The sequence below is a fragment of the Gallinula chloropus genome, assembly GCF_964237585.1.
Source record: "Gallinula chloropus genome assembly, chromosome: 8".
In the NCBI taxonomy this organism is placed as follows: domain Eukaryota; kingdom Metazoa; phylum Chordata; class Aves; order Gruiformes; family Rallidae; genus Gallinula; species Gallinula chloropus.
This window is the reverse complement of record NC_140093.1, coordinates 21,623,696-21,646,798: the sequence shown is the minus strand read 5'-3', so window position 1 is coordinate 21,646,798 and position 23,103 is coordinate 21,623,696. Positions and strand designations below refer to the sequence as shown.

General features: G+C 51.8%; 1 protein-coding gene across 1 annotated transcript in view; it reads left to right on the top strand.

The window, feature by feature from the left end:
- Window positions 1–5,318: 5,318 nt before the first annotated feature.
- LOC311194433 (schwannomin-interacting protein 1) overlaps window positions 5,319–23,103 on the top strand; it is a 60,766-nt gene continuing 42,981 nt past the window's right edge. The window contains exon 1 of the mRNA XM_084267532.1: window positions 5,319–5,372. Coding sequence (XP_084123658.1) covers window positions 5,364–5,372 — 9 coding nt within the window. The 5' untranslated portion in view covers window positions 5,319–5,363. The remainder of the gene's footprint in view (window positions 5,373–23,103) is intronic.

Sequence of the window (23,103 nt, the reverse complement as noted above, 5' to 3'; positions counted from 1 at the left end):
CTGTGGGAGGGGGGATAGAGCCAGCATCCCCTCATTTGGGTGGGGACAGCAGTGATTCATACAGCTTCTAGCACAGATCATGACATTGCTGGACACTTAGTGCTGCAAGATGTGCCAGATTTAGATTCTCTAACAGAAGGTTTCTGTAGCTCTGGGGTTAGCACCATAAACCACCCCTGGGGTCAAGGTGATCCCAGCAGCTGGGCTTCCTCTCAGCTAGCAATGTCCACGTAAGTGATGTCCCTGTGCCAGGGTACCTTTCTCCTGCAGCTCGGGGGATGCCACGTGTACCAGCCCCACGGCAAAGGAGCCCAAAAGGCAGGTGCCTTCCCCTCAGCAGGGCCAGTGCCGCCTGCTCAGCGTTTTTAAAGGTGACTTGATGAAATATGTATGCAGATTACTTCAGGACAAGTTCTCTGAGCTCTCAGTTTATGCCAGGTTAACTCAGCACAGCCCTTCGGTTAAGGAAAGCTGAAAAGTGATGCAGGTTTCTGTCAGTGATTGTACCCTGGGAGGGGGTGAGTCCCCACCCCTGGGTGTGTTTAACAGACAGGGAGATGAGGTGCTCAGGGATCTGGTTTAGCACAGGACAGGAATGGTTGGACTCGATGGCCTTAAAGGTCTTTTCCAACCTTGTGATTCTGTGCTGTGGGGTCTGGGTGTGTTGCCAGAGGTGCAGGTACTTGTGCAGTGGTGGGTGTGGGTGTGTGTGGTGCCCAGTCCTGGGCACAGCTCAGCAGCCTGAACCTTTCTGCTGCCTCCTGCACTTCTGCCATTCTTTGTTCCTGTCTTCTGTGCATAAAAGGTTGGGGATGGATGGTGCTGGAGAGAGAGAGGCTCTGTGGGGCAGATAGTCTGTGTATGGCTCAGTGCCCTTCAAGCTAAGCTCAGGAGACCCATCTCCTCTTCAGTGCAGAGCCATGAGCACAGAGTTGGTAAGAGGCAGTAACCACCCAAATACCACGCTGCAGAGAGGAGCAGATTCTTGCAGAGGTTGGGCCAAATGTACTGCCCAGGTGTCTCCTAGATGACAGCCAGGCTTTCTTCTTTTTCCTCTTTTCTCTGAAGCCGTGGTGATGGGTGAGAGTGAGGACAGTATCATCAGGTGCTGGGACCACAGAGGGGGAGAGATGGGTTGGATTGGGTTGGGTTGTCTCCCACAGATGGAGGAGTTTGGGGTAGTGTCTGAACAGGCACAAAGAAGGAAGAGAAATAAGAACTGCTGGTCTGGGAGCACAATAGCCTGAGAGTGATGTTGAGGACCACAGTGGGGAGAGAGGACCATGGGGAACAGCACCAGCCTGTGCACAGGGTGCAGCATCCCAGTGTCTAAGCCACCCTGCCAGCTTTACAGCAGGAGCCTTGCGGTGAAATGATGGCATTAGGACTGCAGATGTGAACATATGTTATCTCATGTGGTGGCCCCCAGCTTGAGGAAGATGTTTCCACCTCTCCCTCCCCCCCCCTCCCCATGTCCCTGCACCTCCCCAGCCCCTAGCACTTACTGATGCTCCAGAAAAGGATGCTGTTGGCTTTTCCCCAACCCATCTTGCCCAAGTTGCAGCTCTCCAAGCCCCAAAATATCTCCACACCTGAACATTTTGCTGATGGGGAATTGTCAGTACAGCATCGCCTCGCTCCCAGGAAGCAGCATCAGCCCCAAGCACAGCACTTCCCACCCAGGCATAATCAGCCTATTCACAGCCTTTCTTTGGGTGACTTTCATCCTCTTTTGCTATTCCAAATTTTGCACAGGCTCCTCATTACCCCGATGGTTAATAGCAGCTTCAAATGCAAATCCACCAGCGCAGGGTGAAACTGTGGTACACAAAGGAGCTGGGCTCCTGCGCCTGCCTCAAGTGCCTGGACCCACTGAGACAGGAGCATCCCCAGCCAAGTGTGAGCACAGCCCCACAGCTGCCAGCCTGCCAAAGGCAGGGGGAGAAAGTCTCTCTGAGGGGAAGATGCATATCAGAGATGCAGATCAGGAAGCCGATAGGATCCTGGGCTCCATCAGCAGAGGGGTGGTAGCAGGGACAGGGAGGGGAGTGTCCCTCTCTGCTCTGCCCTTGTGAGGCCCCAGCTGGAGTCCTGTGTCCAGAGCTGGGGGCCAAATACAAGAAAGGTGTAGAACTGTTGGAGTCACACCATCCCTGTTGAACACCCCATCCCTGGGGGTGTTCAAGGCCAGGTTGGATGGGGCCCTGGGCAACCTTGTGTAGCTCCAGGCCTGGAGGTTGGTGTCCCTGCCTGTGGCAGGGGGGTTGGAGCTCTGTGATCCTTGGGGTCCCTTCCAGCCCAGACCATTCTGTGATTCTGACCCCCAAATGCCAGCTTCCTTGCTTTGTTACAGAACTTATCGAGAGCAGAAGTGTTTACCTGAGGGGTGTGTGTTTGTAACCTTTTGGGGTTTTAGGGATTTTTTTGGTAGTTATTGCCCCAAATAGGCTTAGAACTGAGGGACTCCTATGCACAGAAGCATTTGGGTCTGCAGGCTCTGCTACATGGAGCCTGGCAGGCATGGGAGCTCCCCCAACACCCAAGGGGGAAACAAGATGTCCAGGGGGCTTCACACTGCTGAATCCATCCAATTATTACTTGGGGTTTTTAATATTATTTTTTTTAATTCATTAACTTGAGTATCTCATTAGTCCCCAGTCCACAGGACATCCTCCCAACCCTTAGGTGCTCCACTCCATACGGCTGTGGGAGGGATTTGGTGCTGCTATTCCAGCACGGCAGCATCCTGACTGTGTTTGATGGCATCTTCAGGACTCGGGCTGTGAAAATAATATGTGGTCTCCCACAGACCCATTGTATCTTATTTGAGTTGTGAGATTAGCTCAGGAGCCTGCAGCATCTCATGGGAGGAGGGTGCAGTATTTTGGACCCAGCGAGGAGCCTGGCATCTAGCACTGGGCTGGGAGGGATGCAGGGTGCTCAGCCTTTCTGATGGAGGTCACCTAACCCAGGGGAAAGATGTGTTCCAGAGCTGGGATGGGCTTTTGTACAGCCTTTTCCTCCAGCTACAGCTCTGCTGCCTGCATCCCATGCCTGGTCCATCCTTGCTTTAGGCCCTGTGATATGATCACATGCAGCATGGGGCTTGCAGTCTGTGCATGTGGCTGGGAAGACAACTTGCTTGGGGCTGTCTGAGTGATTGTTTTGGGGAATGTGAGCACTTGGTGGGACATCATCTTCTCCCTGGGCTCATCCTTTGAATACACCAGCATCAAGGAAAAGAACTTAGCTGCAGAGATTTATCTGTTTGTGCTCCACTCTTAAGGAATTAGCAGCAAAAGTCCTAATTCCTTGTTGGAAAGGGACCCAAAGTATTGCTGCCATTTGGGGTGGCCATGCTCATTACCCAGGTAGGGCCATGGGTGCTGCCAGTCCCTGCGTGGGGCGGGACAAACCCCAGCAGCTCTGCACTGTGGCTGCGCTGTGATTTCTTGGGAGCACTTGGTGAAAGGTATCACTGTGTGCCAGAAAACCCTGAAATACACCTTGCTAGGAATGAGCCAGCACAACTATCACTCCAATTCCAATGGATTCAAGTTTAAAACACTCCAGCTTTGCTGTTTGTGGGTGCTCAGCATGTGTACATCCCAACTTTGATCTCACCAGTGGAATCAGGGTCCAGGTCCCAGCCGTGCTGGTTCATAAGCAGTGATTTCAAACATCCCACCAAGCTCTGGGAAGTAGCTCCCTGGAGTTTCAGACCCCAGAGCTGGCTCCTGCTGGGGTCAAGCTGAGCCCATCCTAAAGTGCAGCTTCACACTTGCAGCAGTAGCAGAAATCAGTGTAAATATTTACAATATTCACTTGGAGAAGAAAAAAAAAACCCAAAATCCAACCCACAATAATTTAACTGTTTTAAAATGTGCACTAATTTGCCATATAATTATGGGCTGGAACAGGCAACTGTGGTTGGTTATTAGCTAGAAGATAAGATGTGGCTGCAGCCAGGTGCCTTTCACCCTTCTCCTTTCATCTCTGCATCCCAGGCTTTGCAATAAACCCACCTCGAGTACAGCAAATAATTGAAGGGATAATGAAAGCATGGAGTTGAGGCTGTAATTTTATTGGTGGGAGTTCCCTGCTGCTGAAATGTCATCTTGCTCTTCAGATAACGGGGCAGAAATCTCAGCTCTTCCAGCCTTGTGTGGAGCTGCAGGAGCTGAAGGAAGTGTTAGCCTCCCAGTGACTGGCTAATTGCTCCATCCCACTCATGATTAACGAGTGTTGGCCATGGGAGAGAAGCGGATCCGTCGGACCTGAGGGGAACCAAGGTCTTGGCTGCTGCAACTGGGTGCCTGGCTGGTCTCCACGAGGAAAGGATGAGGATCTCCCAGACAGTTTAATTTGTTTCCAGACCCTAAGGCTGGTTTGGGAATGCCACAAACTACATCATCAGGGGAAAAAGCTTCGGGGACAGATCCTGGGATCCCTGCCAGGAAGCATCACGGGGGAGCAGAGCCTGTCCCAGCCACCGTCATCAGAAATACCAGAATTTGCCATCAGCTTTACCTAAAAAGGATGAAAACAGCCTCTTTTGTGGAGTTCACAGCACGGTTGCCTTCCTTGGATGCTTTTTATGCTGCCTGGAGCCTGCCTTCCATCACCAGAGAGTTTTGGGAGCTGGGAAATGCTGCCAAAAGTGTGAGCTCCAGACATGGGGGGGTGTTTTTTGCAGTGCTTCAGCTAGAACCAGCCAGCGCTCGGAGCTGTTACAGTGGTACTGCCCACCAGGAACGGCAAGCCTGAGGATGGAAACCTCCTTTTATCATTATTTACTAAATCCAACGGGTGCTAATTAGAGCTGGGATTGTGCTAGAGCCTGAAAGGGGTGAGCTGTGTAGGAGAGACAAGCAAAAAAGTCCTGAAAGATATAAAAAGTCCTGACGTATTAATGATTCAAAGCGTACGCCGGAGCTGGCGGAACAGAGAGTATTATGAATAATTCAGACAAGACAGGATTTCCCTTGCAAGGTCAAGGCATGTAAAAGCAGAGGCTTTTGGAAAGAGCAGCATCATCTTCTCTCCCAGTGTTGCTGATGAGATGTCCATCTATCCAGAGGGTTAAGACGAGTTCAAGCATCGTCTGGTCGTCCAGAGAGGAGATTGTATCAGAAGCAGTTGGCACCGTGGCTCCTTCAGTGGGATGCTGAAGCTGGAATCTTTGATGCCAAAAGAATTAAAAGTCCTTTTTTAATTGTTTTTTCCCCAACTCAACTGGCAAATCCCAGAGGAATGGCTACGGGCAGGCAGGAGGAGGAGGGAGCAGAGCCGTAGGCAGCCGGTGTAGCCCGACGAGTGCTGGGATCTCTCACAAAATGGCTTGAAAGAAGAACCTGAGGCTGATGATGAATGTGAGTACGCTGCAAAGCAGATCCCTTCACGCTGGCCGGTCTCTTTTTTATTCCCTTAGACACCTCTGCAGAAGCAAATCCTTGGAATAACACCAAGTCTGACCGGCTGAGAGCGCGACAGCGCGGTGGCTCCACACCTTATGCTGTTAGAAGCTGTAACTCAGTAGGAAAATGGGGATTTGAGCCCTTTTGGTATGACATGGGTACAGATTTTAAAAAAAAAAAAAACCCTGTACCTTGTCAGAACTAAGCCAGGGCACAGCAGGAATTCTGCAGGATAGTACAGGACTGGTGTGTTTCCCAGTTCAGACCCCCAGCTCAGTGCGGGTCCGCGTCTCGCTGCTCTTCAGCAGCTTGCCAAGGTGTCAGGGGATGCACAGCAAAACCTCTTAGCACTTTGCATCACCCCATGGATTGCACCCTCAGCCTGGAGCATCTTCTCTCAGCCAGTGACAGCCAAAACACAGGTGTGTTTCAGGCAAACCCACTGCATCCTTGAGAGAGATCCCCAGTCAGTGTTTTCAGCCTTAACTTGATTTATTTGATGGATTTTTACATGTGGGTTGTTTTTTTTTTTCTTAAATAGTATATACAGGGCAGCTGAGAGTGTTTCTGAGTGTGACCTTAAGCTAGGCTGTGTGCCTGGATATTTTAAGGGGAATTATTCCAGTGCTGCTTTTATTTCAGCTGTGGTCATTTGGGGGTGTAAGTGAGACCCTGCAGCACCTACTGTCTTCCCAGGAGCTTTAGGGACTTGAGTATCTCCCTGCAATGTGTTCTGCTCGGGGAGGGGAATAACTCCACCTGCGGTTCCCAGGCACGAGGGGCTGTGGATGCTGCAGGTATCTGTTGGTGACTCAGCACCTTGAAACAAGCAGCTGGGAGGTGTGCGGAGAGGGGCAGGAGCCCATGGTTGGGGTCTGTGCGGAGAGGGGCAGGAGCCCATGGTTGGGGTCTGTGCGGAGAGGGGCAGGAGCCCATGGTTGGGGTCTGTGCGGAGAGGGGCAGGAGCCCATGGTTGGGGTCTGTGCGGAGAGGGGCAGGAGCCCATGGTTGGGGTCTGTGCAGAGAGGGGCAGGAGCCCATGGTTGGGGTCTGTGCAGAGAGGGGCAGGAGCCCATGGTTGGGGTCTGTGCAGCCCCTCTGCAGCATAGCACCGGCTTTGGGGGTCCCTCCATGCATCTCTTGCAGGGAAACAGGGGAACCCCTGTTTTCTGGCTGAGGGGGGGAACAGCCATTTAATGTGCATGTTTTCTCTCTGATATGCTCCATCCCTACTGCATGGATGGTGAGAGGATGGTGGCAGAGCAATAAGCACTGCCTGGGAGAGGGGGTTTCCAGCCCAGGCTTGGAGGTGCTGGTCAGGCAGCCCCCCACCCTGTCTGCTTTAAAGAGGCTTTGAGAAGGCATGCATTCGGTTCCACTTTCAGTAGGGTATTAACAACCAGAGCTCTGAAACATAAAACCAAGGTGGTGGTTGAGAGGGGCTGTGGCTTCTGAAAGGCTGGGGTCCCATGGGAAAATCAGGTGTCCCAGGAGTGGCAGTGAGTCTGTTTTCACGGCTCAGAAAGGACATGTTCACATAACCCCTCTCTCAGTAACAGCCAGAGCATCCTGGGTTAAATCCATGACTGGAAGATGTGGCTGTGATGTCTATTGCAGGGGAGATGATGCTGCCTGTGCTGTGCTCTGCTGGCACCTGCCCAGCATGGTGGGGAAGCAGGACCCCCTGGCATGGCCAGCCCTCCACAATCTGGAAAAACTAGGATAACTCTTGCAGGGAGGGGAGGAAACAGCCCTTTGAGATGGAGCCCTGGCAGCACTGTGCATGGTGGGGAAGTGATGCTGTGCTACTGCCTGGAATAATTGTGTGTCCCTCAGGAAGCAGCCTGTGCATTGCTCCTCCCTGTGTGTGTGTGATCCGTGGAAAGACACACGGACACATCCCCCAAGCTGTACGTGGGCAAAAGCCCCGTGGGTGGAGGCTGCAAAGCTGAGTTCTGGTCCCAAGTCTCTGCAGACCTGCTGGTACCCTGGGGATGTGGTGTTTCTCTGGCTCCTGGCAGCACAGCTTGTCCCTGTTCCTCCTTTCTCCCCTTTTCTGGACATAAGGACACAGAAATCAACACTTAAGTGTTTTCTAGAGCAGGAGGGGGGGTGGAACATCCCTCAGGGGTGTGCTGCAGGTCCCTGGGGGCAGATCATTGATTGTGCCTAGGGTGGGCAGGGAGAAGATGCAGTGGTCCCTCTGTCCGAGCCCAGAGCCAGCCCCACAGGGACCAGTCATTGTCCTCCCCAAGGGAGCTGTATCTGGGGTGGGATGTGGGCGATGCTCCTCTGCCCACCCCAGGCCTGTCTGGAGGTATTACTAAGGGCAGCAAAAATGGAAAGGGACCAGCTGGGAAAGTTATTCCTAAATGGATCTGTGGGCAGCTACCACCCCTACCTCTGGCCTCCTGTCCCAAGGAGCACACAGCCATGCTCGTAAGCCCATACCCCAGAAATGGGAAGAGCCTGGTGTCACGTGCTGGCTGGCTGGCTGTCCATCCTCAGCCTCAAAGGGTGTTTTTTCTTTCCCTCCCAACCCCACAGGAGTTATTTTAATTTTCTCTAGCCAAAGAGTTGCGTGCTTATTAATTCCCATCCAATTAATAGCTCCCCTAATCTCATTCCAAGGGTAATCTCTTTCCAATTGTGTTGAATGGCTCTTTGTTTCAAGGAAGGTGATGAGGGGAGGAAGGTGCCTGTGTGAGGAGCTTTTGAGCAGCCCTAGCCTGGGCACGGATTCCTACACTTGCCCACACCTCCTTGCAAGCCTATGGGCATGGGGAATAGGAGAAATATGGGAAAAGCAGCTTCTGGGAAGAAGTTCTTTCTTCACCCAGCCTCACAAGGCATCCGTGCCACCAGAGCTGGGCAGTCTGGGGTGCTCCTCTTCACCACAGCAACCCCTGGGCTGTCTGAATTGCACTTCCCTGGGTACCAGCAACATTCCCATTTACCCATCTGCCCAAAACAGCCACGAAATACCCAAAGCAGCAGAGGGGAAAAAACTCCTCCTACAATCTGTAACACTCTGGAGCTCTCTTATAAAGCATTTGGGACACCACAGATGATTTTTGGGCACCGTGTCCCTTTTAGAAATGCACCGGGCTTTGCCTCCAGAAGTGATTCCCTGTTTAACCCAGGCAGCCTCTTTGCTCTTAAGCATGTTCTGCTCACCTACTGCTTCTTGCTGTTAAATGGAAAAGCTGTTGAGTGTGCTGAAACTTGGTGGTGATCAGAGCAGCTGGGGCAGAGGGCAGGGGGAGACAGGCTGGGTGGCAGCCGTCGTATGTGCGATGGGTCCCTCTCAGAGGGTGGATGCTACAGGTTCAGTCCTGTCTTATTCCGTGCATGCCTGGGGAAGGCTTCTTAGTTTACTCCCTGAAGGAAAAAAATCACTGAAAACTACTGAATTCAGTGCTTAAAACAAGGAAATGAGATTTTCCTTTGAGAGCTGCCCAACTTTGACACCTCAGACCAAGGTATGCTGCAACCCTCCATCAGAAAGAGTGACTGTGGGTTAAATGGCAGCTCAGAAATGTGGCAGTGGGATGGCTTGTGATTTAAAAAGCCCTGCTGAGGTGGAAGTAGTGCTCAGGCTGTGTTTGTGGAGGGTCTGGCACTATGAATGTGAAGGGATTTTGTTTGGGAGGCTCAGCGACAGCTTAGCTCCCATCCCACTACCGGCTCTTGGGGCAGAGGCAATGCCTCAGGGCTGTTCCCAGACCCACCAGCCCCAGGGAAAAGCAGCTTCAGGCTTGAAGAGATGGCTTAGGGGGTATCAGTGCTGAGCCCCATCAGGAGCACTGGGGACCAGTCCTCACCACGCTGGCGTGGCTGGAGCCGTCCCTCCTCCATCACAGGGCTGGTGCTGACTCAGTGCTGCTCTCAAGGCGTTACATTTTTTCCCCTTCTCTGTGAGTTATTTTAGGACATCTCCTTTCTCCCGAGCCGAGCAGCCATGCACTAAAGCACGCTCCATCCTCCCTCCCTCCCTCCCATAATTAATAACAAAACCTCTGGTGAGGCTGAGCCGCTGGTGTTAATTGGAGCACAGCACAGGCGATGGCAGCCGGCGCCAGCGCTGCTAAGAGGATTAGGCACTTTCTGTTTCACTGACTTCCAGTTCTGGTGGGAAAACTGGTGGCACGAGGCCGTTGCTGAAGCCTGGGCTGCAGCACGGGCCATAGGGACCTAAGCATCCGCAGTGGTGACACGCTATGCTGTCCTACCCTCTAGACATCCTGGGTCTGTCTTGGAAGTTAACAGGGTTATTTTTTCTTCTATGTAACATAAGATCAGGCTTTATACTGCTGGAAGGTACTTCTGTGCCTCAGATCTGCCACCCAGCCTCCTTGCAGAGGGATGCAAACGTTGGTCCCACGCTTTTCTTGCGGCACAGAAATACCCACCCGCCCACTTGGCAGGTCAGGAATAGCTGGAGATGGAGTTTCTGCCTCACAAGGGTCCTGTGAAGCCAACACAGAAAGCTCTCAGGAGCTGAGTTAAATCTACCGCTTCTTCCACGCTCGGCACGCTGATTATTAAGGCATTTAAATAGATACAGTGGGTTTATTTGAGACCTTATCCCACAAGAGCTGTAGGGAACCGAGTGTGCTGCCTGTTTGGGAGCCAACCTCTCCTGTGAGACACAGCATAACCCCGCTGAGCCCAAATACCAGCACCCCTATCTCTGGGTTTAGTCTACACCTTGAAGCCTTGCTGGGAATAGGACTCAGTGGAGATGCCTTCAGCAGTAACATCACACCAAGAGCTTTTCTCCTTGGCTGCATCACAGGGCACAGGCTGGTGAGCACCAGGAGCTTGTGTCTATGATGATCCTCTTCATGGCTGTGGGCAGGACACCTTTCCCTTGCCCTGAGGACTGAACTATTGAAAAGGGCAGAGACTGGCAGGACAAGGGGGATGGAGTGAAGCTGGAGGAGGGAAGGGTTAGAGGAGATATGAGGGGGAAGTTCTTTCCAGAGAGAGTGGTGAGGGGCTGGAACAGGCTGCCCAGAGAGGGGGTGGGTGCCCCATCCCTGGGGGTGTTCAAGGCCAGGTTGGATGGGGCCCTGGGCAACCTTGTGTAGCTCCAGGCCTGGAGGTTGGTGTCCCTGCCTGTGGCAGGGGGTTGGAGCTCTTGTGATCCTTGGGGTGCCTTCCAACCCAGACCAGTCTGAGATTCTATGACTCAGATGAAGTTGAAGGACTATGTTGCCTGTCACTGTACCTCACACAGAAGGCAGCATGCTGTTGGCTTTACACAGTGTTGGCTGTGGCAGTGTCCCCTGCACATTTTCTGGCATCCTCCGGCTCCCTGTCCCCAGAACTGGAGAGGATTTGCTTTCCCATCCCAGCTCAGAGCTCACACTAAGAGGCTGCAACCTGCCAGAGCAATCACATCACAACCTGGCTGACAAATCATCCAGCCCTTTAATAAGTGCCATACTGTTCCCTCTGTGACAACACAGATCAGCCTGGCTCTGTCCTGCTGCATCGTGCTGGGGTGTCACCAGTGAACAAGCAGCTGGGAGCTGGCAGTGGCCCTGCTTTCTGCCTGAAGCTTTTCCCAGGTGGGTTACAGCCTGAGAGGAGCTAGTCATGCCTCAGCTGAAGTAGTGTGTGCATCAGAAATAGATTTCTAAAGTGATAGGTCACAGCAATTTGGTTTCTATTTTTTGCTGTCCTACCTTGGCATTCGTGCACCAAGTTCAGCAGCGTCCCCGTGACCCGCCGCTCCGTGGTGAGAGCCTGTGGAAGGAAGCACAGCTCTTGGGTTTCAAGGGGAAATGCACATTTCTCTGTCCTTGCAAATGGTGGGGTCCTTTCTGCCATGGAAATGGCATCAGCCTGACATCATGTGCAAGGGGAGAGGTCAAGGAGATGCTCTGTCTGGGCAGAGGGGGGCTGAGCTCCAGGCACCTGGGGCCCTCCAAACCCCACCCTAGCCTTCAGCCCCACCTGTGAGAGCTTGTCATTCCTTAGCCTTGTATAAATCCCCTTGGGAAGCATTCCTGTTCCCATCCTCTGGGATGGAAAAAGGTCTTACAGGCTCAGGAGAGCTGGGGCTGTCAGTACCTACATCCCTACATCCCTATATCCCCTCTGCTGTCTCCAGCACATTCTCTGCAGGTGTTCTTATACCCCACAGGCAATCCCTTCACTCTGTACAAGGGGCAGAGGACTGGTTTAGTCATCAAATTCAGCCTCAGAACCATCCCTCACCTCACCTGGCTCTTACCAGAGCACCCACCTTCCCACCAGCACCAGTGAAGTTTATCCCTGAGCCTTCCCCATGGGAGGGGACCAGCTCCAGGGGATGCTTAGGCATGGATGGGATCCCTGAAGGAAGCAAAACCTACCTCAGAGACTAGGGATGCCCACTGTGGCTGTAGGACAAGGCTGTTCCTATCAGGGATATGCTGCAGTAAATGTTTATTTGCTTCATCACTTCAATTTCCAGGGCACAGATATTTAACAAGACTCCTTAGAGGAGAGGAAAATAAATTCTCTCAGAGAATTGTGTTCTGGGGAACCCTATAGAGAAAACCATAAATTTTTCAGCTGCTTTTTCTAAAAACAATTAAAAATAATTTAACTTGACACCCAATAGCATTAAATGAGATTAAGAAAACCTGGGGAAAAACAAGGCCTGGCCATTAAATAAGCTAATTGTGTTGGGTACATAATGCCTTTCACCTTCACTGGCTGTGACTGCAGCATGTTCATCCCCACGCTCGCTCCCACTTCTGGCTTCTCCTGGGGGATAATGTTGCTGGGACAAACCCATCACCTGTGTGTTCCAGGGATTTGATGCCAGCTGCAGCACTATGCCAGTGGCCATCCTCACCAGCCAGCCTGGCTCTGGGGAAGCCCATCCTGTTGGCAGCACGAGATCAATTATAGATAGAAAATAGATAGGGGGGGGAAAAAACCACCACCTTGATAGAAATCAAGCTGTGGAACAAGACCTGAGGCTCTCATGGCAGGTCCCATCTCCAGCGCTGGGTCACTCATCCCTCCCTGTTTCCATGGGTGCTCTAATCCCCAGGGCTCTGCCCATCACTGGGGTGATGCTGACCTCAGCAGTGAGAACCAGTGGGAAGAAGGTCTCTGCAGCACATACAGCAAAGTCAATGTCCACCCACTCCCCTGTTGGGATTTTTGGGCTGGAAAAGTCCTGAAAATAGGGCTGTTTGGCAGAGCAAAGCTGTGTGTGGAGAGCCCAGCTCTGCACTTAGAGGCAATCAGCTGAAAAGAGCAGCGACTGAGGGAACCGAGGCAAGACAAAGCACGCCCGGTTGCTCTCAGGCTGATATGTAGATTTATGCAGAAAACAAACATAAAGAGCTGCATCTGTTGCAAGTGAAGTGTAGTTTATCATCAGGGAAGAGGGCTGGTTCCCTCACAGCTCCATTTGCTGTCGCTGTGTGTTTTATTTTCTCCAGTTGTGCGTGTTGTTGGGGGCTTTGGGGGCTGGTTTTCTTCCCAGGGTACTTTTCCTACCTTGGATACAGAGTGGTACCAAAATACTTCCAGTGATGGGTGACCGGGTTCCTGGTGTGCAATGTTAGAAAGATGCTGATGGCCCTTCAGTAGGGTTTGCAAAACTGAGTGGGTCAAAAAGGCAATGACCAGCCTTTGAGTGAGCATGGTGCTGTGAGAGGTGATAAGAGATAAGGCTTGCCCAGGCTCATTGTGTCTGCAATCTGTTTAGTCTGCTGCAAGGGGTGGTGGAAGGAGAGCTCTGGAACCGAAATTCCCCCTCTAACAGGCAGCTGTTAGGTGTATTTTGGAAAGCAGCTCTCCCTTGGTGCTAGAAAACAGGCAGTGACTGGGTTCCTGAAACCCTACCCTGTGTTGACCCTGCTGCTATGGGGCTGCCCCATGGGTGCAGCAACCTGTGCCGGGTTATCAGGGTAACTGTGAGGAGATGCTCAGGGAGGCTGCTGGCTCAGCCCCAGAGCCATGAAAAAAATGGGTTGGTGGTCTCAGTGGTACCCTCATCTATATGGCTGTCATCAGCCAAAGCAAGGAGAGCAAAGGGAAGGAGGGGCACAGAAACCCCCCCACACACCCTATGTTGTATCTCCCATACGAGGAAAGTCTGAGAGAAAAGAAACCTGAGAGGGGATCTGATCAATGGTTATCAATAGCTGAAGGGTGGGAAACAGGGGGACAAGGCCAGCCTCTTCTCAGTGTCTATGGGGGCAGGACAAGGGGCAATGGCCTCAAGTTGGAGCACAGGGAGTTCCCCACCAATCTGGGGAAGAACTTCTTCCCAGTGAGGGTGAGGGAGCCCTGGGACAGGCTGCCCAGGGGGTGTGGAGTCTCCTTCTCTGGAGAGATTCCAGCCCCGTCTGGACACTGACCTGTGTGACCTGTCCTAGGGACCCTGCTTTGGCAAGGAGTTGGACCCCATGGGCTCTGGAGGTCCCTTCCAACCCCTACGATTCTGGGATCCTGTGGAGCAGCCCACACCACCCAGCACTGTGCTGCCTCCAGCGTAATAAATAACAGGAAAAGCTGTGGGGGAGAATGGAGTGAAGGGAATTCAGTTTCATCCCTGGAATTTAGAAGGAAAAAAACCCGCCAAACCCAACCCAGAGCCTAAGAAGAGTTCATTCTGAGCCTGTTTATTGAGCTGTTATGTTAATATTGCATTGCTGTGAAGGGCTGTATTAAGCATATCATAAATCATTGGAGAAAAGCAAAGCAGCAGCATGTGCTCCCGTAAACCTGAACGGCATCTAAATGTATATGGGCTGGTAAAGAGGCAGAGACAAAGAAATAACAAAAGATAATTGCCCTTGACGGGAAACTGGGGATTGGCAACACTTGTAGACTCAAAATTAAATGGTAATTGTGCAGATTGATGGAGCCCCATCCCACCCTTTGGAGGACACCTGCAGCAGTGTCTCTTTCAGCAGCCATCCCACCTTCCCCTTTCCCAAAACATGAGTTTGCTCCATGCCCCAGGCTCTGGCTGCTTTAGGCTGGGCTTATAGAAACCTGAACCTATGCCTGAGCTGAGCTAAACTAAAGGGGAAGAGTGGTGGGAGGACAGTAAAACCTCTCAGTAAACATGGGAAGGGATTGCACAACTGCCTAAGAAATATCCTGGCTTTTCTTTCCTCAGCCGTTTCCTATGACTCTTGTTTAATAGGTTTGGTCAAGAAATGATTCTCTCTGAGATGATTTCTGGCCCTAGAAAAAAAAATTCTAAAAAATTATCTACAAATTCTTTAAAAATTCTTTTAAAAAACCTTTAAAATTTCTAAAGATAAAAAAAATCTAAAGCCCTGAGTCAGACAGTGGGCCAGATCACCCAGACCATGACAAGAAGTTGGGAGAAATTCCTGAGTGTTGATTCTCACTCTGAATGCTACCAGTTTCAGCTCAGCCAGGCAGGCTGGAGTCTGCTGGGATACCCATGGAGATGAGCCCTGTCCTCCTGAAGACCCTGGGATGGATACTGCTCTCCTCATCAGACTTAATTAAGGGGCTGATTTCTCCCCATTCCTGGGCTGGGAGCTGCAGCCCTTGCGTGCCCTTCTCTGCACATGCTGAAATTCCTCCCCCTCTACTCTGCCCTGGTCAGGCCCCACCTGGAGTGTTGTGTCCAGTTCTGGGCTCCCTGGGATAAAAAAGCCAGGGATCTCCTGGAGAGAGTCCAGAGGAGGCTATGAAGGGGGTTAAGGGCCTGGAGCATCTCCCCTGTGAGGAAAGGCTGACCTTGCTCTCTGTTTACCCTGAGTGTGAGCTGGGGCTGTTCAGCCTGAGGAAAAGAAACCTGAGAGGGGATCTGATCAATGGTTATCAGTAGCTGAAGGGTGGGACACAGAGGCACATGGGCAGCCTCTTCTCAGTGTCTGTGGGGACAGAACAAGGGGTGATGGCCTCAAGTTGGAGCACAGGGAGTTCCCCACCAATCTGGGGAAGAGCTTCTTCCCAGTGAGGGTGAGGGAGCCCTGGGACAGGCTGCCCAGGGGGTGTGGAGTCTCCTTCTCTGGAGAGATTCCAGCCCCGTCTGGACGCCGACCTGTGTGACCTGTCCTAGGGACCCTGCTGTGGCAGGGGGTTGGACCTGATGAGCTCTGGAGGTCCCTTCCAACCCCTACAGCTCTGTGAGTCACCAGCACACATGTACCAAGATGCGTCAGGGCTCTGCAGGCTCCTGCATTCAAAATATTTCAGCTATTTCCCCACTTGCATTCCTTACCCACACCGCTTTATAAATACGCCTCTTTTTTCCTTCCCCTCCCCACAGCCCTGATGATTACAGGGAATTCCAGAGGCCTTGTGGCAGATAAGGAGGATCCCTGCTGACCTTGCTTTCTGTTTACCCTGTGTGTTTTACTGGCTGTCCTGGTGCAGGGAAAGCAGTGCCGGCAGGACAGAGAGCAGAAGGAAAGAGGGATTCACAACTCCACTGAGCTTCAGTCGACTTCAGCAGTGTGTCCTTGTTGGAACAATATCACAGAATCATAAGGTTGGAAAAGACCTGTAAGATCATCAAGTCCAACCGTTCCTGTCCTGTGCTAAACCAGATCCCTGAGCACCTCATCTCCCCGTCTGTTAAACACACCCAGGGGTGGGGACTCAGCCCCCTCCCTGGGCAGCCTGTGCCACAGCCCCACAACTCTGCCAGGGAAGAACTTTCCCCTCCCATCTGAGCTGACCCTGCCATGGGGCAGCTTGAGCCCATTGCCCCTTGTCCCATCTCCTGTCCCCTGGCTGAAGAGACCATCACCCACCTCTCTGCACCCTCCTGGCAGGGCAGTGGAGGTGGGGAGAAGGGCTCCCCTCAGCCTCCTCTTCTCCAGGCTGAACACCCCCAGCTCCCTCAGTTGCTCCTCAGAGGATCTGCCCTCCAGCCCCTTCCCCAGCCTGGTTGCCCTTCTCTGGACTCGCTCCAGGACCTTGATGTCTTTCTTGTAGTGAGAATATGGGATAGCAGACATATTCCTGGCTTGGTTGAGAGGAGGAGGGAGGGTGATGATCAGGTTTCCTAAGGTACCAAACACATCTATGTCAACCCATATCAGCTTCCCTCAAGATGTCACATGTTGCCACCCAAGGACAACGAGACAGTTTGGAGGTGTCATTCTGGCGGTGATGGGTGGGGTGGAAGAGATGGATATCCGTACCAGGAAGGGTCAAAGGAGAAGGGGTTGAGCACAACTCCTCATCAGGAGAGAACCATTAGCCCAGCAGTCCTTGGGGAATGCTGGCACCAGACTGCTAATAACTTAATTGCAACCCATTTACTCCTCCTGGGGTATTTTTTGGTAATTGCCTTTAATGCACCTTTGTTAAAGCAATGGGGCAGCAGTCGCTTCCTCCTGATTTCAGCATAATTTCAGTTTAAATACATTCAGGTGATAATCCCTGGCTGGCCAAACCAGTGATAAAACCTCTGGGGTGTGTATCAGCACATTTCACAGTGATTGGGAACAAAATTAGTTACCCTGGCTGGCCAGTTTGGTCTCCCAAATGACAAACCTCAAGAGACTGCAGCCGTTTTCCACCCTATCCAAAGGGCAAAGGAATAGTTTTAATTTAGGGGGATTTTTCCCATTCCCTCTTTTCTCCTCCATAACCCACTAAGCAGAAAGGTGGGATGAGCTCTTCTGAAAAGAGAGGTGTGCTCTCTTCTCTCTCCTAATTTAAACCTGAGGGTTTAAATTAGATACTAGGGGAAGTTTTTTACAGAGAGAGTGGTGAGGGGCTGGAACGGGCTGCCCAGAGAGGGGATGGATGCCTCATCCCTGGGGGTGTTCAGGGCCAGGTTGGATGGGGCCCTGGGTAACCTTGTGTAGATCCAGGCCTGGAGGTTGGTGGTCCTGCCTGTGGCAGGGGGGTTGAAACTCTGTGATCCTTGGGGTCCCTTCCAACCCAGACCATTCTATGATTCTCCTCTTCTTTCCCCACCCTGTTGCCTTTGTGAGCATTCCCCAGACAGCAGGATGTGAATATATCATTAAGTTTGGCCAGAGATGCATATGAAAAGAGTTGAAGAAGGTATGTAAGAGAGGGGGTTTAATAAGCTCCCTCCTTTTCATCTGCTTAGTTGGCATCATGTTGCCCTTTTGTTCATCCTCCAGCCCACAGCAAATTATTTAGAGGAAAACCACATAGGGAAGGGGCTTTTTAAAATTATTAATATTATCATTATCATCATCATCATCATTATTTAAGTCTTTGCTGGTGTGTGTCCAGATGCTGGTACCAGCTGGTTCTGCAGCCTCTATGTACCTGCAGCGGTCTCGATGTGGCCACCATGTGCAGCAGCATCAGTTCACACGCTGTGGTGAGGTTGGTGTGGGGAAAAGACCCACGGGAGGTCTGTGCTGCTCCGAGGAAGGGGAATCTGGTGAACCCTGTCATGGGATGAGCCATCCCAGCAGCTTCTTGAGTCTGTAAAAATCTGATCCCAGTAAGGGGAACTGGGGCCTGCCAGAGCCAGAAAAGCTGAGCGCTGCCTAAGAGGGGATTAGTTTCCAGTGGCCGTTATCCCTCCCCTCCACCTCTGTCACCTCCTCTGTCAGCATAAGGGCTTTAATGAGAGCGTAATCACTCAGACTCTTGCTGCCTCGTGCCATTTCCCTCCCCCCTTCTCCCTCCCCCTCTAAATTAAGCAAAGGATTAATTAGCTAAATTTAAATAGTTAAACCTGCAAATCCAAATGGTGACACAGGGAAACAGTTCCCACAAAGGTTTTGCTTGCAGCTGCATAAGCTGCCCTGGGCTGTACCCCTCAGCTCCCCCCAGAGAGGGGGTGCATCTGGAGGGACCCCATGTTTGTACCCCATCGAGCTGCAAAGGCAAGTGCCTGGCTCTGTGGCTTGCATGGGAATGGTGTTATCTTGTGGTTCTTGTGTATCTTTGGTTTGCTGCCTGGGTCTCGGTCACAGGGATGCGTGGGGCTGGCAGGGAGACACAGAGCAATGCAGCATCCTCCTGCTTTGACCTCCCAAAGCCAAACCAGTGGGGTTGTGGGTCATGACTAGGGATAATCTGAGCATGCAGGGATTGCAGGCTGGGCTTTGAGATTTGTTTTAGATAGGAGATGAGATGACCTTTGCTGTGTGAAGGAGCAAAGAATCAGTAAAAAAACCTCTGAAACATCAGAAGCAACACAGGTTTCTGGGGAACATGGTGAGTTGGCAGCATGCACAGGGCATTTCAGCTGCTGGAGCTGTTTGTGAAGGTGCTGGGGACCACACTGCCCAGGGATGGCACCAAAGCTGCAGCACCAGCCTGGATGTGCACCCACTCCTTCCAAACATCTATCCCTCTGAAGCGACCGCAGCATTTCTGTCCTGATCTGTGGCCCGTTTGCGAGCGTCCTCATCACAAGGCTCTCCCAGTGCTACTCATAAACCAATGTAATCTCAGTTTCTTCCTTTTCTGCTTTGCTTTGCTGGGTGAGGGTGTAAGCTGCCAGCCCCAGGGATTCTGCAGTGCTTAACTAGGGCTCAAATGCTCCCTGAAACCAAAGCACTGAGCAAAATCCCATCCCAGCACCTGGGAGGAGAGCACAGCTGCCTCTTCTCCTTCACTTGGGATGAGATGATGTGAGAAGCCCCAGCCAGGCGTGCTCACAGCAGCTCCCAAAGCAGCAGAAATCCCAACGAGGTGGGAAAATCTTGTGGTCAGGGTAAGACAAGTCAGGGCAGGTAGAAAAAACAAACCAAAGCATCTGTGCCCAGTGGAGGAGTCGTCAGCAGAGAAGTGGGTAGAGCCTGCAGAGCCAAGGCACAGCCCGTGGAGGGAACAGCACCTCTCATAAGGGTGTATTTATAACCACACTACAGTCACCGCTTCAGTGTGAGCGACACATCCCTTTTCCCAGCAGCATTTGAGCTTAAATTTGACCTTTTTTCATCCCCCTGCCTGCTCTGGCATTGGCAGAATTTATTATAGAGGCACCAACATGCTGGCTCGCTTGTGCCCAGGACTCTGAGCATCCCTGGAAAATACCTAAATAACACCAAATGCAGCTGAACACTATGAGAGAGAACACTTTGACATCCCCAAGTCATGCTTCCCTCCTCCCACAGCCCACCCCAGCCCCTCGGATAGCTGGTGGTGGGACTTTGGTGTGGCTGGTCCTGCTCTCTCCCACGGGTGGGAAGATGCACGTGGGAGCCTGGCATGGCTCAGGCAGGCAGGAGGCTGGAGCTGCCTTACACAGGAGTCGGTGACATCTCTCCAACGCATCCTAGAAAGCATGAGCAGTAACTCCTGGTGCTAGCTGGGGGCCAGGCTGGCTGCTGGGGGACTAATCAAGCCAAGGGGACTGATAGGAAACAGCAACAGATGTCGAGTGCGTGGTGCTCATATATATACACATATATATATATATAAAGTTTGGCCTTAAAACACAAATTCACAAGTTCCTGTTTGCTTTCAGAACGTTGGAAGGTGTCTGTCACCATGGTATCTGCGTGTGGCAGGCAGGACAGAATGATGCTCTCCTCCACACCAAAAAAAATAACCCCCAGAAAAGAATGTTATGTTGGGGTTTTTTTCCTTTGGAAAATGGTGTGATGCCCACCTGGAGCTGCAGGGAGAGGCTGGAGGGTGGGAAGAGGAGTGTGCATGGGATGGTGCTGCCAAAGAACACCCTGGATGGAGGCAGCCTGGGGGCTCTCCTCCCCTATCCTCCTCACCAGCTGGTGCTGGGGGTGGAGAGCAGGGTGCTGGGGACAGCTGCGAGTCCTTGAACAGGGAATATTTACCAGGGTGGATATTTTAAAGGTGCTCAGAATTAAGGCAGCAGTGTGAAGGATGCCAGGGACCCTTCTGGCTCTGCAGGCTAAGGCAGAAGGAACTGCAGCTATCGTGCTTGGCTTACGCCTCCTAAAAAGCTGGCAGATGCATTCCGTGTGATGAAAGGTTCCAGTACCACCACAGCGAGCTGAGGCAGGACAGGGACACTTTGGAATGAAGAGGAATGGGGTAAACAAACCCTGCTTCTAAATAAAAATGGCCAGGGAATGTATCCACCATCTGATTTTTGGAGGCTCATTGGTGTGTGGGGGTTGGGGTCCGATGCGGGCTCCAGGCAGATGCTGACAGCCTTTCTGCTGCCCATGGGGTGACAAAGCCTGGGAATACTCACAGGAAGGGGTTGTACCAGGAAAAGGAAAGGTGCATTGATCTTAAAGCAGCCCTCTTCCTTTGCAGGGGTGGTGTTCCCATAAATTCTTGGTGTTTGGAGGAAACTCTAGTACAGTATCTTGGGGCAGGTAGGTCAGCATCAGCTCTCTGGCAGATCCCTGCCTGTGCACAGAAAGTGGTCAGCTCTGCATGGAAGTCAGTGAAGAGCAATCTCCCCTCTCCTCCCACCCCCCTCAGAACCCCCTGCCAGACTTTTCAGGTAAAGACAGAGTTTCCTTGGACCAATTCCCAGTCTGATTTGGGGCTCTTGGTGGGCCCTGGGTTGCATGGGCAAGAACAGCAGACCCGCTTCCAACTGGAAGTACCTACAGGATACAGCTTTGTTCTCTTACAACGCAGCCCAACCTGAATCAGGCCACCTGGAGATGCTCTGGCTGGGGCTCTTCTAGGAGAAAGCACTTTGGAGAGGCTAAATCAATGAGCCTGGCAGGAAAGGCAGACTCTCAGAGCTGGGAGAAATCCAAGCTTTTTAAAAAGTCACAATCCAGAAGCATTCAGTTAAAAAAAATACCAGATCAAATGTCAGCATTCGCTCCTGACTGTGCTGCAATCCATCACCGGCTGCTGCCGGGAGCAATTAGCCCAGGTCCAACTGATGCCAGGAACTCGCCTGTTTTCTAGGGCAGATGGTCTACGTGGTCTTCTACTCCTGTTTCAAGGCCTGCATCAGACAGCACGTCCTGTGCAGGGCTGCTTAGGGGCTGGGAGCTCAGGGAGGAGCTGAGGGAGCTGAAGGGTAGGTAGGATGAAGACCCAGCTGGTGGAGATGTTCTCATACTTATGGATTCAGAGAATCATCGGGGTCGGAAGGGACCTCCAGAGCCCATGGGGTCCAACCCCCTGCCAAAGCAGGGTCCCTAGGACAGGTCACACAGGTTAGTGTCCAGACGGGGCTGGAATCTCTCCAGACAAGGAGACTCCACACCCCCTGGGCAGCCTGTCCCAGGGCTCCCTCACCAGGAAGAAGTTCTTCCCCAGATTGGTGGGGAACTCCCTGTGCTCCCACTTGAGGCCATTGCCCCTTGTCCTGTCCCCACAGACACTGAGAAGAGCCTGTCCCAGGGCTCCCTCAGATTTGGGTGATGTCTGTGAAGGCCAGGAGAAGGAGGCAGCTTCAGCGTAGCTGTGAGTTCCCTGCCTTCCTTCTTCCCCGACCCAAAAGCTCCTGCAATTGGGTGTGAGAGAGAACAAGAGATACATTGCAGAACAGGGTTAGAGGGGTGCCAAAATGGTACCAGGAAATCAATTTAATAGCTTGTAATAATAAGCAAACTACCTCCTAAACCAGCCCCACATTCCTTCAAGGAAAGTAGTAAGTATCTTATTTTTCCAACACGTTTCTGTTCCAGAACACACCCAACATGCCTCCTTTGTATTAAACCCTCCTTTGCACTGAATGAAGTAGCTACAAAGCACGTTCTTTCATCTACCAGGGCTTGTGTTCACACTCGTCACCCTTTCAAACTCACACCAATCTCCAGTTCTTCATTGCACTGGAGAAGAGACCTGTTTGATGTAGGCTTGGAAAGGAGAGAAATGACATGTGTGTGGTTGGAATAACAATAGCTGGTTTCTTCTTGCGAAGGGTCGAGTGGAAATGCACTCTCCATGTATAATTAAGGGATGTAGAGGGCTTACTATGAGATTAAAGATGATCACAACTGTCTGCAGTGAAAAAAAGTAGTTAGAAAAATAGAGAAACTTAGGAAATCATCAAACAGATGTATTCTTGTTAACCCCACGAGAGAACACCAGCGTTTGAAGGCAGGGCAGCCAGCAGGCATTTACAAGGTCTGAAGTATGGAAAAGCAGTGCCAAGGAGTCAGCTGAGTCAACTGTGTTGGTCACAGTGGCTGGAACAGCCTTTTTCCACCCAGAACAGGCAAATTTCCAAAGAGACATGGTTTTCACCCACATTGTTCCCCCTCCCAGCATCCCGGACTGGTGCTGCACTGGGAAAGTCAATGTGAGATGCAGGAGGGGAGTTCTCTCCAAGGGGTGTTATCGATGCACTTATGGTATCGATGAAATCTCCCTCATCAACCAGGCACACCATGAGATCCTATAAATAAAGCTTTCTGCAGCTCGCAGCTGGACCCAGCCAGGCAGGTCCCCAGCTCAGCAGATATTCACTTCTTGGGGTGATGGTGGCATTCAAATAGACTATAAATAAAGAATAACTGGCAGAAAAACCCTTTTGCCATTATAATGGGTTTCCAGGACCGAGGCTTAACTCTGGTTCCCTCCAGTCATTTGCCTAGGGGGGTGGGAAGGGAGCAGGGAGAGCACTGGGAGGAGGGAAGCAGCCTTGACTGTGTCTGTTCTTGGTTCAAGTAAGAGTATTTTGGGTTAATCCTTGCTGGTAACCTGGAAGCGCCTGGTAACCAGAGAGGTTAGTATCCCCTTGGCCAAATAAGCCTGATTATTGCTTGCTGAGTACCATAGTCCCGTTTTACTCCTCCCAAGCTGTGGCTGGTAGTCAGGGTCACACTTA